Here is a 13,713-nt window from a genome sequence, read left to right on the forward strand (position 1 = left end):
AGGTAGAAATCCCTTTCTCTCTGAACTTTATTAACAATTGAAGATCTTATTCATAAAGTAAGCCCACAAACAAGGTAAGAAGGCAACAGCTGTTCTTCGCTGTTCACCCCTGGCAACTGATATTCAGTTGTGCAGTGTCCCTGAGCATGGGTCTTCTTCAGGCACCATAGCTAACAGCAGTTGATAGACCTATCCTTTATGATTTTATCTAATCTAAAGCTATCTGGCATCTCCTACCACATCATTGGGGGCAAATTCAATTCATTACTTTCTTTTGGCTGTCCTGAAGTTACTGCTGGTGAATTGTATTGAATTACTCCAAGATTTTGTCTTATGGCAGAGGAAGAAAAGTTCACTCTACCCACCTTCTCCACAACATGAAAAATTTATAAATTTGTTTTAAAAGCCCTGCCCCAAGTAACTCATTTGTCCTTTAATTAAAAAAACCTGAAAATATCTTTCCTTTGGAATTGTGCTCCAAGACTCGATCTTTAGTTCTTCCTTTTCTGTATTAGGATCGTACAAGAATTCCTTTCCTGTATCAGATTGATTACTTTCCATTCACTTGCTTCCTTCCACCCATTCTTGAAATAATTCCCATGGCTGAGATCACCACAGTGCCATTTTAGGCTCAAGTGTTTAGAAACCAACTCACCTTACTGATGCGGTTGCAGGCTGCCATCCACCCTGTCGGTTGTTAGAATCTCTCCTTTGCAGTTGCCCATTCCAGGTAGTGATGTTTATGTCTGCTGTGGTAACTGAGTGGCCTTTTCACTCCCAGGGGCCAAAGGAAAGGAGAAGGTAGGCAAAAATGGTCCTCTAACAATTGATTTTTGGGAGCCTTGCTTCAGTTGGGTTTGAAGTGTGTAGTACAAGCTGAGGGTTCTGCTGTATCTGCAATGTCTCAGTGCCAGCTATTTATAACAGTCTTCATCCTAGATAGGCTCTGCTGAGAGTGTGGAAACACCTCATGCTTACTGTCTTGCACCACAAACTGGGTTCGTGTATAGTATCTGTTTTGAAGATGGCAATTACTTTAGCTATTAAGCTTAAGTTTTATAACAGGTTTTGTCTCCTACACAGACACACAGTGGAGCCATGGGTTAAGCAGCCGTTTGCTGTCAAATTCATCTATCAGATTGAATAGCATTCTGTCTCATGTCACAGTTGACTGCTGGACATCATTAGAATCTCTCTATTGTCTAACACAATATATATATTTTTTTTGAAAAATTTTTATTGGGTTAGAATCCATTATTTCCACATTTACATTCAATTTTCCCCAATTTTTTCATCTCTAACCCCCTCCCTTCCCCCCCTTTTGTTGACTTCCAACAGCTTTCCAACCCTTTGTCCCCTTTCCCTTACTTTTATTAGCTTCCTCTATCTAAAACAAATATATATTCTCCATTATTCTAAGCAGTACATCCTTAACTATTTTTAACATTATATGCCCAAACTGTAAGCCTTTGTTTCCATCTTAGATAAACAATTTATCCCAATTTTTCAATTTCAGGTATTTCTATATATCATAAACCATATAGATCATACATTCGTTTATATCAAACAATTTGACTTATTCTCTATATATATTACTCATTCTATCTTTTTATAATAGTTCTATATATCTCTCCTCACGTAGTCAATCAATTTGACCCATCTATATCTTCAGACATTCAGTTTGGTACAAAACTTGTCAGAAAAAAAAGAAAATATTGTTAGTTAATCGCTCCTTATATTTAGTCCTTATAATTAATTATTTTCTCTATGTTCTGTTTGTTAACCTATATATATCTATATATATGTCAATCTATTAATCTGACTGCTTATTAATTCACATTTATCTCTTCTCCCCCCGGTAAAGTCTCCCCCCTCTACTTCAATACTTCAGTAGTTCTCAAACTGCCACAGTTTTCCTCCCACCTCCCATTTCTTCTCCAGGTATTGTTTCAGCTTCTCCCAGTCTGTGTTGAACTGCCCTGAGTCCAGATCTCTCAATTTTCTTGTCATCTTGTCCATTTCAGCCATATACAGCAATTTGTAAGTCCAATCTTCAATAGTTGGCACTTCTTGTACTTTCCATTTTTGCGCATACAAAAGTCTAGCTGCTGCTGTCATATAAAATATCAACGTCCTGTGTTGGGCTGGAATTCCCTCCATTCCCAAGTTCAGTAGCAGGAGTTCTGGGTTCTTATTAATTTGAAATTGTAAAATTTCACTCATTTCTCTTATTATTTCACCCCAGTACTGCCTGGCTACCTCACACGACCACCACATATGATAGAGGGAGCCCTCATGCTTCTTACATTTCCAGCATTTATTAGAAGTATTCAAATTCCCTAGCGCAATCTTCTTTGGTGCCTAACACAATATATATTTAGGAACAACTAACCCACCTTATCAATGTGACCATAGGCTGATACCTACTGAAGCTAATATTGGACTGTTCAATGCGATCTGGTTGATGAACTTCTTGCCCTAGGAAGTGATGTTCTAGCTAGATGAGAGTGGCCCCAATTACTAGTACAAACTTCCTTGAGGTCCACATTCATATGGTGAAGCTATCAGAAACTTTCTAAAACCTTCTGGAAACCATGGGAAAGAACATCTGTCATATTTCTGGTGCTAAAGGATGCTTTTTGTTGGAGTCGGTACTACAACAGCAGCAATAAAAAGATAATACTACTAAATTGCCTTAAGGACAATTCTGCCATAGCATATAAATCAGGAGAGAAACATCTAAGCAAATTACGTTTGAAATGTAATTTTAAACTTTCACTAGGCAAGAAGTCTGAAGACACGGGAATTTCTTGGTGTACAGAGGAGCTTTCTCCTTAATCAAAACAATCACATCTTGAGTCTGATCGTTTCACTCTTTTTTCTCCTGTTCTCCTTTTTCTTTCCATCTATTCACCTTTCCATGACTTGTAAAAGCACATCTCCATTCTTACTGGTTTGAGTATAGCTTGGAACACCTAACTTACCAGTTGCTTCACTTGCTTCTCATCTCCAAGGGATTTAACTCTTAAGGAGTTTCATGGTTCTCATGAGGCCAATTTGAGAAGCATTTCTAGGTCCCAGAGCTTTTTCTTTTAATAGCATAATTTTTTATCAGTGGAGATGCATTTGGGAAATGGTTTGCTCAGAAAAGCCAAATTTGCAGAAAGAAAGGGAGAAGGAACATTGGTCTTTTCACTGAGTAGCTTGGATTATTTCTTAACTTTGTATGTAACAATTTCTATAAGCCACCTTGAAAAAATAGCCAAAGGACAGAGAAAAAATGTTGAAAATAAATATACGTAGGGTGTAAAGCTCAGGAATGATGCATCCTATAAAAATCTTTAAAATATGGGAAGCGCAAGATGGTGAGTTGCCTTCTCAACTTATGCCATATTTTTGTTGGACCGTAGATTGGATACACAAAGGGAGGAGGTCTGGACCCATATATACCACTGGAATCTAACTTGTCCCAGTACAAAAAAATAAGCTGCTCTCCTCCTTCCCGGGAACAGATCTCCCTCTGGATGTCTAGCTTCCAGGGCTCTGAGTTAAGACGCAGCTTAATCGAAGCTGAGTCATGGGAAAAGTCATTTTTAGCCTACAATTCTATAATTAATAATATCTCCTCTTATGCCAAACCAATGACTTCTAATAACCAAATCATCTCCCCAAATGCTTGGTTCGATACAGAATGTTTGCTTTTTAAAAGCAAACTTAGACAATATTTTCGTCAGTCTCAGTTGAGATCCTCTGCCTACTCCCCCACCCTGTTTTTTAAGCTTAAAAGGGAATATGGTCATTTGTTAGCACAAAAAAAAACATGCTTTCTATTTGGAAAAATGGGCTAAACTTTTCGATGCTGTCCGAATGAATGATAATCGAGCATTTTGGCTATTGGCCGGTAAACTTAATTCCTCAACTGGTGTTGCCCCCATTAGCGCTATTCCTTTGGCCAGATGGTATTCTTATTATAACGATCTTTTTAATGAGTCCTCTGCCTTAGATTTGAATAATTTTGGATTAATCCCTTCTGATATCCCCAGTTGGCCCCCAGTTTCCCAAGATGAAATTGTTGATCTCATTGGATCCCTCAAATCTAATAAGGCCCCTGGTTTGGATGGGCTCCCAACGGAGATATTGAAAGATAACATTGACTGGTGGTTGCGAGCTCTTGCACACCTGTTTACCTTGATCGGTACGGTGTTCTCCCTAATTCTTGGCTGAGTGCGGTTGTAGTCCCCTTTTTTAAAAAAGGGGATCCCAATAATATTGACAACTACAGACCAATCAGTTTACTCTCCGTATTAGGGAAGCTATATGCCAAACATCTTCTCATCAAACTGTCCAAATGGATGGCAGATTGTAATCTCCCAGGACGTGAACAAATTGGCTTCATAGCAAATCAATCCACGTTAGACCATTGCTCCACTCTAGCTTTTTTAGCTGAAAAGTACTCTTGCCACCTGCGCGGTAATCTCTATGCAGGCTTTGTTGACCTACGTAAAGCCTTTGACTCTGTTAAAAGATCTTTATTATGGGATAAACTTCTCGAACTGGGGATTGATAAGCGTCTTTTATTTTTGATTCGGAAATTACATACGTCCAATTTTTGCCAAGTAAGATTTGATGGGAAAGGGTCTCTCACTAAGGAGATACCTGTCTCTAAAGGAGTTAAGCAAGGGTGCGTTCTTGCCCCCTCCCTTTTTAACCTTTTTATCTCTGACTTACCTTCTTGTTTGGATAGGATTAATGGCCACCCTCCTAAATTAAATATGACTGCAGTGCCAGTTCTGCTTTATGCAGATGATGTGGTTATCCTTTCCTTTACAAGAATTGGCCTTATTCGTCTCCTATCCGAGTTTAATGCATATTGCTCTCGGAACTTTCTTTCTATTAATTTTGACAAGACAAAAATCTTGGTTTTCTCTAAATCTTGGAAACGCAACCGCTGGCTAATAGCGAAAAAAGAAAATCTTTCCGCTACTTAGGAGTGCTATTCCATTACAATCTGAGTTGGTGCCCACATAGAGAGCACTCTCTAAGTTTAGCCAAGAACAAGTCTGCAGCCTTGATTCGTTTCTTTTTTCAAAAGGGCAATCAATTTGTCCCAGCAGTGCTTAAGATTTTTCAAGCAACAGTTATTTCCCGACTGCTGTACGGAATCCCTATTTGGATACAGTCCTTTACTAAAAGAATCGAGCGTATCTACTCTGTCTTCCTGCGTAGGATCCTTGGTTTATCCAATTCAGTGTCGTCGTTTACCCTCTGTAAGGAATTGGATCTGCACCTGATAGAATCTCAGGCCTGGATCACTACGATTAAATTTTGGCTCCGTCTTCATTTTTGATCTTCCCCTACCAGCCTAATGGCTCAACTTCTAACTGATCCCTTTATTTCGGATTGGGCACAGGCTGTAGTGGAAAAGATTGGTTCCTTAGGAATCGACTTGGAGCCTTTATATAATAGTGGTGAGGTGGCAATTCTGCAGAGGAGAATTTGGGATATTGAGGCGCAGACTATTAATGCCGGTAGCTCCGGAATCTGCTCCCCTCATTCACTGCCCCTCTATTCCTCGCATACCACCATGGCAGCATATATTGCTGATCTGATAAACCCAGTGTTCAGGAAGGCTTTTATGTTAGCGAGGTTCAATCTCTTTCCCTCAGCAGTGGTCACAGGCAGATACGGGGGTATTCCGTATAGGGATAGACTGAGTGACTGTACTCTGAGGGAACCCGATTCGATCTCGCATATTCTTTTTCGCTGCCCCAAATATTCTGTTATGCACAGCTTATTGATTCATCCTCTTTTTCCTCTGCAGAGGGATTTTTTGGATAAGGATCTAAAATTTTTCTTAGCAGACAAGAGTCCAGCAATAACTCTGTCCATTGCTGAATTCCTGGCTTATGTGTGGAAGTCAAGGGTAACATTTTATAAAGCCCCCTATGACTGTGCTGTATCCTGAGATAATTTTGCTGTCTGGGGACCAGATTGTGCTGCCCTATGAATTTACTCCACAACATTTCTTCTGTTTCGTCTGTATTATTTATGCCAATAAAGGTTGCTGTGCTCTGTAATATACCACTGATAGTAACAAATAGAGGCACAACCATTCAACTGTAACCCTCCTATATCCTTTCCTGTGCATATTTCACAACCAAATCATTAATACAAAATCTGATTTTGTTTGCTGCTATAACACATTGATACCTGACCATCAATCAAAAGGACATCAGCACTGACAACTAGAATCTTTTATTTCAAAAATGAAATCATTGATACAAAATCTGATTTTGTTTGCTGCTGAAACACACACACACATAGTAGCATACAACAAAATATAAAGCCAAACCAAATAATATCCCCCTCCCCCATCAAAATGAAGAGGCAGACACAGAGTTGGGAACTAAATGGCTGCTTTATCAAAATTACACAACATATCTGTAACCATGGCAAGGGCCTCACTAGCAGTACAGGCCAGGCCCTAGGGTCACACCTGGACCTCTGCCCTGACATGTCTGGGTGAGCCATCCTCTGCCCTGGGTGTGAGCCATCCATTGTATGGCTGGGACCCAATCTGGTCTGGCAAAGTGGTTCACCCCTTTAAAGCTCTCTCACTCAGCTGTAAAGCTGGAGGAGGACTGGCTTGTTCAGGGGTTCCCCACCAGGGTGTCTCTTCTCACAACTGGAGCATGAAGCAGCCAGTTCTCCTCACTGACCACTAATCCCCACCAATGGGGATATGCCAAGGGTGCTCAACAACCCACTCATCTTCCTGAAACTTCTAACCTGCCACTGCCAAGGTGAAGCCTTAGCTTAGGCCTTAGTGCCCCACAGATGGCTTAAATCCAACCTGAGCCCTTGCTGCAAATTCTCCAAAATATGTTGTTCCTTTTCACAGAAAGGTGAACTCCGTCCCCTCGGTAGAGGTTTGAAAATTTGTATCTGTTGAATTTGACATCTGCCAGGCCCCATTTGTTAAGTGCCTGCTCAGCGGGAAACCATTGGAATGGCAGAACAGAATTCCCTGCTCATCCCCCTGGGCACTGATATAACTCCTAAAGGTGAAGACTGGGCATAAGTCCCTCTCGGCACATGGACTGAGGAGGACATCCACTCCCTTTTGCCCCTGATCAATCTTAGAAATGCTAGATAGTTATTATTACTTGGTCCCCTTTGAATTTAACATCCCTAGCCATTAAGTCTTGGCCCATCTCATCCTTCAGAGACTGAGAAACGAGCTCAGTATCTCTTAGTGCCACAAAGACGTCAATCAGGGAAGCAGCATGAAAAAACACCTCCTCAAATAGTAGTGCACGCTGAATGGCCCTGAAGACTTCAGACTCCCAATCTGCCACATATCCTGGGGCATCTGAGCTGGCAGCAAGTTGGCCTCAGGGGCAAGCTGATGAAACCAATATATCTGAAAGCAAGATGGTGCATCTGCCACGCCATTGCACAGTCAGGGACATGCCTGGCCAAGAACAATATGTTAAGGTACAATCACCTAAGTGTCAAGGCATGGACCAGTTTCATAACACTGGGAGATTTAAAGGAGAGGGAGGTGACTACATGAACCCACTGCCATATTGTCACACCAAAAGCACACTGAGTGTTCCATGAGCTTGCTCCCCCACAAGAAAACCTCCACCAACATTGGGAAAAATTCAAGGAATGTCAGGTATCTGCCGTGACTCCCTTCCACCAAAGCAGCCAGCCATTAGGCCTCACACCAATGCCCCCCAAAATAAACTTCCAAACCAGTCAAACTTGAGGCTTCAGAGGAAAGCTGCAGCTTCCCTTCCAGTAGCAAGTCCTGTCTCCAGAAGGTAACTCCATTGAAGTCCTCTAACAATTCTCCCCAGATGCCTAGGTCCTCCCTCATGCCAGCAGTAAACTGCAGCTGATGGTGTGGAAGCCTGAGGGCACCCACTACATCATAGAGTCGTCCAAGAAACGCCCTGCTGGGGGCAACCACCCTGCATGAAATATTGAAGTGACTCACTATCTGCTGCATTTCCAGTAAGTAAATCTTCCATTTCCCATTTAGGCCATCCAGTTGAGCATTTAGGTCCTGGAGCTTATAGGCTGTTAACTGTGAGGTCTGCCGAACCGTGTCCAGCTCAATCCTTAAGAATGTAAGGAACTGTGACGGGGCTTCTTTTTTCTCATGGGCAAGGGGGGCTCCAAGCTCCCAAGTAAGATTAACAAAATCCTCACACTGTACCAAACAAACCGGGCCCGCAAAGAGAAAATCGTCCATTTATTGGGCCATTTCTCAACAGTGCAGCCACCAATGTAAGGCTCACTCGAGGAACGAGCTAAAGCATTTGAAGGCCTGACAGGAAAAGGAGTATCCCATAGGGAGCACCCAATCCATGTAAAATTGGTCCTCAAAAGAAAAGCCTGGTAGCTCAAAGTCCTCTGAATGGACCGGGAGAAGGTGGAATGCTGACTTAATGTTGCATTTCACCGTCTCTGCTTCTGGCCCACACATCCAGACTACCTTGACCGCTTGGTCAAAGGAGGTGTACCTGATTGAGCAAGTGTGCTCAGCAATTGCATCTTTTATTGACTCCCCCCTCCCTTGGGTATGAAAGATGATGGTTAACCCAGAACTCACCAGCTGATTTCTTAGGAACCACACCCAAAGGGGGACTCTCAAATGCACGACAGGCAGATGTGTTAGTAAGTGAAGCTGCCCTGGAAGCCACTAACAGCAGCCTTTTCTGTTTTGTCTTGGTGCTGGGCATTGGAACACAACATACTTGCTCCAATGCCACAAGCCACTGACACCAGTGGCTGGGACCATAATTCTCCTCATCCAAGGAGGACAAAGCAATGGTGGGTCTTTTAGGAGGACGGTTTACAGGCTCTTGTTCCGTGGGTGTTCTCTCTCTCTTCTTGGGAGGCATAGCTACTGCCCTGTGACAAAACCTCACTTCCACACTATAGCAGTGCAACAGCTAAAACTCCCCCCCCCTTTCCAGGATGGTATGCCAAGTGGCTACCCTTGGGAAAAACCCCAAATGGCTACCAAGCCCACTAAACTGTCCTCCAAAGCTATACCATAAGTGCAGCAAGGCCTGGGGCTCACGCTTAAAATGGCCACCAAGCCTACTACACCCCTTGCAAAACGAAACTGCCCTGAAGGGCTGCAAGACCTTGGAGCTGAACTCTAGATGGGGGAAGGTGCTAAGCCACCAAGGGAGCAGGGGCTCAAGCCCTAAATGTGGCAAACATCCCTGGAGCCAAATACCCCCAAAGAGGGGGGCAACGGCCATACCCCACAACAGGAAGATGGGGTGCAAATTTCAAGCAACCCTCACACGTGGTCAGGACGCCTGCATGGTCTGAAGACAAATGGGCCACCACAGGTGAAACCCACCCAACCAGTTGACCCTTGCCACTGCCAGCCCGCAAACGCCCCCAGATGCCTGCCGGCCAGATGAGCCACACAATGTGGACCCGACAAACCGCCACCACTATGCTCCCCTGATGGAATTTAGAATACGCTCCAATGCCACATCCATGGCTGCAGTGCCCGACCTGGGAACATGTAAACTTGCACTTCGCTCCACTTCACTCCTGAAGCAACCACCTCTGCAATGCCACTCTGCTCAGCCCTCTAAGGCAGGTGGCTGAAGCTGCACAGCATCCCACTGCTGCCCTGACACTCCGCTCAGCCCTCAAAGGCTCATGGCCAAGTGTCCCACATCCTTGGGCTGGGACAGAGGTGAGCACAATGGGTTCCCGCTCACTGAGCATGAGGCACAACTGGGACACCAAGGGGCAGAGCAGCCATATAAGGCCTCCAGCTCCACCCCTGGCACATACATGGATTGCCAGAATTCCTCATCCATGGAGGCAAGAAATCGCCCACAGCCGAATTGGCTGTTGCTACACACACACACACACACACACACACACACACACACACACACACACACACACACACACAGTAGCACACAGCAAAATACAAAGCCAAACCAAATAACGTAGTATGCATTCTAAGAAAACAAATGCAGATGTTTCTGATACTAGTGTACAACCTCTCCCTATCCTATCTATATCTGTGATTGTCTTCCTGTAAGAAAATATAAAATCTCTCTTTTTTAAAATTTGGGCTTTCCATTCATCGTTAAAAACAACAATTGGATGATTTAGTGCATCTGGAGAAGTTTACACGTCTATAGTAGATGCTGTTAGAAAGGCTTTACATGTAATGACCAGAATCCAGGAGATCAATAGCACAGCAGGGCACTATGAATGAAGCCATGGTCTCCTGACTATTTCTTGCATAAAATGTGATCAGGTTGAAGAGAGATAATTACTGAGTAGGTAGTCGAGGCAGAATAAGTGGCATTTTGCACTGTCCAACAACTGCTCCTTACTTTTCTATGCCTAATATGTGTAGAAAGTAGAAGACTATATCTTCCATTAAATGTGTCTACACAGCAAAGGGCCAGTAAAAAGAAAGGGTGCATGTATCTGAATGCAAAGTATACTTTCTCATGTTACTCTCACTGAGTTCTATTGAATATTCTCATGAGATAGGTCTTGGTTTTATATAACATAAACATTACTTTAATTCAATTCACTTCCCATTATTACATGGTCAACTGACTTCTTTCAGTAACACAATACACTATAAACATTACACATTTACTGACATAATGCCACTATTTACATTGAACAATGCAACGTGGATTTGTCTATTTTGACTCTGACCAGGGAATGAGAAGAAAAGATTCTCAGGAAAAGTCAATAATGCTAAGAAAAGTAGAAGACAGTAGGAAAAGAGGAAGACCTAAAACGAGACGGGTTGACTCAATAAAAGAAGCCACGTCCTCCATTTTTCAGGATCTGAGGAAGTCTGTTAATGCTAGGACATTTTGGAGGTATTTCATTCATAGGGACGATATGACTTGGAGGCAACTTGACGGCACATAACACATGCTCTACACAATAATTGTTGTTGATGCTGAATTTCAAATTGGAATGAATGGAAAGGGAATAGAAGTTGCTGTTCTCCAAGGTGGTCATGGCCCCAACAATGCAGAATGTCCTCTTAACTTACTTAAATTAATAAACTTGGTGAAATTAAGCCACATGTTTATACAGAAATATGCTATTTAGAGCTTCCTTCAAAATGTCTTTGACTTTCTCATTCCTGAGGCTGTATATAAAAGGGTTCAAAAGTGGAGTCACCACCGTTGTCAGGATAGCAGCAACCTTATCAAAGGATAGGGAGTAGTTTTGGTTCGGGCGGACATACATGAAGATGGAACTGCCATAGAAGATGGTGACCACAGTGATGTGAGAGGCACAGGTAGAAAAGGCCTTCTGCCTCCCTTGTACAGATGGGATTTTGAGGATGGTGGAGATGATGTAGCTGTAAGATACCACAGTCAGCATCAAGGAGCTCAGGATCACTAGGGATGATATCAGGAAATCAAGGAGTTCTATGAAGTCAGTGTTCACACAGGCCACTTCCAACAAGGGTGCAATGTCACAAAAGAAATGGTTGATGGCATGCCGGCAGAAAGGAAGTCTGGAGACAATAACTATGGGACAAAGGACTGAGAAAAAGGCACCAACCCAACACCCCAACACCATTAAAGAGCAGACTCTTCCGTTCATAATTACAGTGTATCTCAATGGGTTACAAATGGCCACGTAACGATCAAATGACATGACAGCTAAAAGGATGAATTCCACCAACCCTAGGAAGGAATAGAAATAAAGCTGGGTGATGCAGCCTGGGAAAGAAATGGTTTTCTTCTCAGCCAGAAGATTGGAGAGCATTTGGGGGGCAACAACTGTAGTGAAGAGGATGTCCAGGAAAGACAAGTTGCTGAGGAAGAAATACATGGGAGTGTGGAGACTTTGGTTGGTCCATATAAGGCAGAGAATGACTACATTTCCCATGAGGGTGAGGAGGTAAGTGAGAAGCAAGACCAGAAAAAATAATATTTGCTTCTCAAGGTGTATTGGGAAAGACAGGAAGACAAATTCTTTAACAGATGATTGGTTGCCAGAGTCTGACTCCATTTTTTGTTCTTTCTGAAAAGACAAAACAGAAGGAATGAAGAACCTGGATGTGATCAAAGTTTCTGTTCATTCTAGATAAAAGGACTTGGGATTTCTGCATTAAATGAAAATGCTAGGCAAAGAAATAATTAATAATGAAAAATATGAAATGAGTGTGAATGAAACAGATTTGTATGTAAATAAAATGGAATTTAGGAAAAATCATGAATGCAGAACTTAAAGTCCATTAAGAAGAAATGCAGCAATGTAAGTAAACAGAATATAACAAGGAGGAGGAGGAGGAGGAGGAGGAGGAGAACTACTACTACTACTACCCTTCTATACTGCTCTTCTAGACAGACTAGTGCCTCATCCATAGTGGTGAACAAGTTAGTGTTATTATTATCCCCACAAAACTGCTGGGGAACCGGGGCTGAGAGGAGTGGCTTACCCAAGGCTATCTACTGAGCTCATGGCAGTAGTGGGATTCGAATCAATAGAGTGCTGATTCGCAGCCAAACCACCTAACCACTGTGCTACAGCAGCTCTCTGGTTAGAATAGAATAGAATAGAATAGAATAGAATAGAATAGAATAGAATAGAATAGAATAGAATATATTGGTAAGAAAGAAGGAGAAGATGATTTAAAGGTCATACAGAAGTACAACATTTCTTTACCAATTTCATGATAAGCTTAGATTTAGTGAAACATCTAAATTCAAGAGTGGAAACTCAACTAATTAAATTTAATAAATTGAAGTAAAAATTCTTTGATTTCTGATGTGATATGGGACACAGTAAAGACTATACCATTGTGACATCAATAATTTTGTGGGAGCATCCACACACAAAGCCGGGTGTGACATTCTTTCTTATAAAAAATACAATACATGGTCAAAAATAGTACAATAGGAACACCGTGAAGCTAAAGGAAGGTCAAACAGTAAAGTCATCATAGAAGCTTCACAAAGGTGAAACTCCTTTTCTCTCTGAACTTTTTTTAGTAATTCAAGATCTTTTTCATAAAGTAAGCCCACAAAAAAGGTAAGAAGGCAATAGCTGTCTTTTGCTGTTCACCCCTGGCAACTAATATTCAGTTGTGCACTGTCTCTGAGTATGGGTCTTCTTCAGGCATTATATCTAATAGCTGATAGATTACTATGGTTTTATCTAATCTAAAGCTATTTGGCATCTATTACCACATCATTTGGGTGCAAATTCAATTCATTACTTACTTTTGGCTATCCTGAATCTACTGCTGATAAATTTAATGAATTACTCCAAGACTTTGTCTTATGGCAGAGGAAGAAAAGTTCACTCTACACACCTTCTCCACAACATGAAGAATGTATAAACTTGTATTAAATGCCCTGCACCAAGTAACTGATATGTCCTTTAATTAAAAAGCTGAAAATATACTTCCTTTGGAATTGTGCTCCAAGACTCAATCTTTTGGTCTTTTTTTTCTGTATAAGAATTCCTTTCCTGTATCTGATCAATTACTTCCCATTCATATGCTTCCTTCCACCCATTCTTGAAACCTTTCTCATGATTCAATCCAACACTATTTCATTTTAGGCTGAACTGTTTAGAAATCAACTCACCTTACTGTTGCGGTTGCCGGCTGCCATCCACCCACTCGGTTGTTCGAATCTCTCCTTTATGGTAGAAGAGAGGATC

The 13,713-nt window shown here is 41.9% G+C and overlaps 1 protein-coding gene across 1 annotated transcript; it reads right to left on the reverse strand.

Moving 5' to 3' along the window:
- Positions 1-11,103: 11,103 nt before the first annotated feature.
- LOC129339891 (olfactory receptor 6M1-like) lies at positions 11,104-12,033 on the reverse strand. The gene has a single exon (XM_054994465.1). The coding sequence runs from the start codon at positions 11,929-11,931 to the stop codon at positions 11,104-11,106; it is 828 nt and encodes a 275-aa protein (XP_054850440.1). The 5' UTR covers positions 11,932-12,033.
- Positions 12,034-13,713: the final 1,680 nt, after the last annotated feature.

The sequence above is a fragment of the Eublepharis macularius genome, chromosome 12 (genome assembly GCF_028583425.1).
Source record: "Eublepharis macularius isolate TG4126 chromosome 12, MPM_Emac_v1.0, whole genome shotgun sequence".
NCBI classification, from domain to species: domain Eukaryota; kingdom Metazoa; phylum Chordata; class Lepidosauria; order Squamata; family Eublepharidae; genus Eublepharis; species Eublepharis macularius.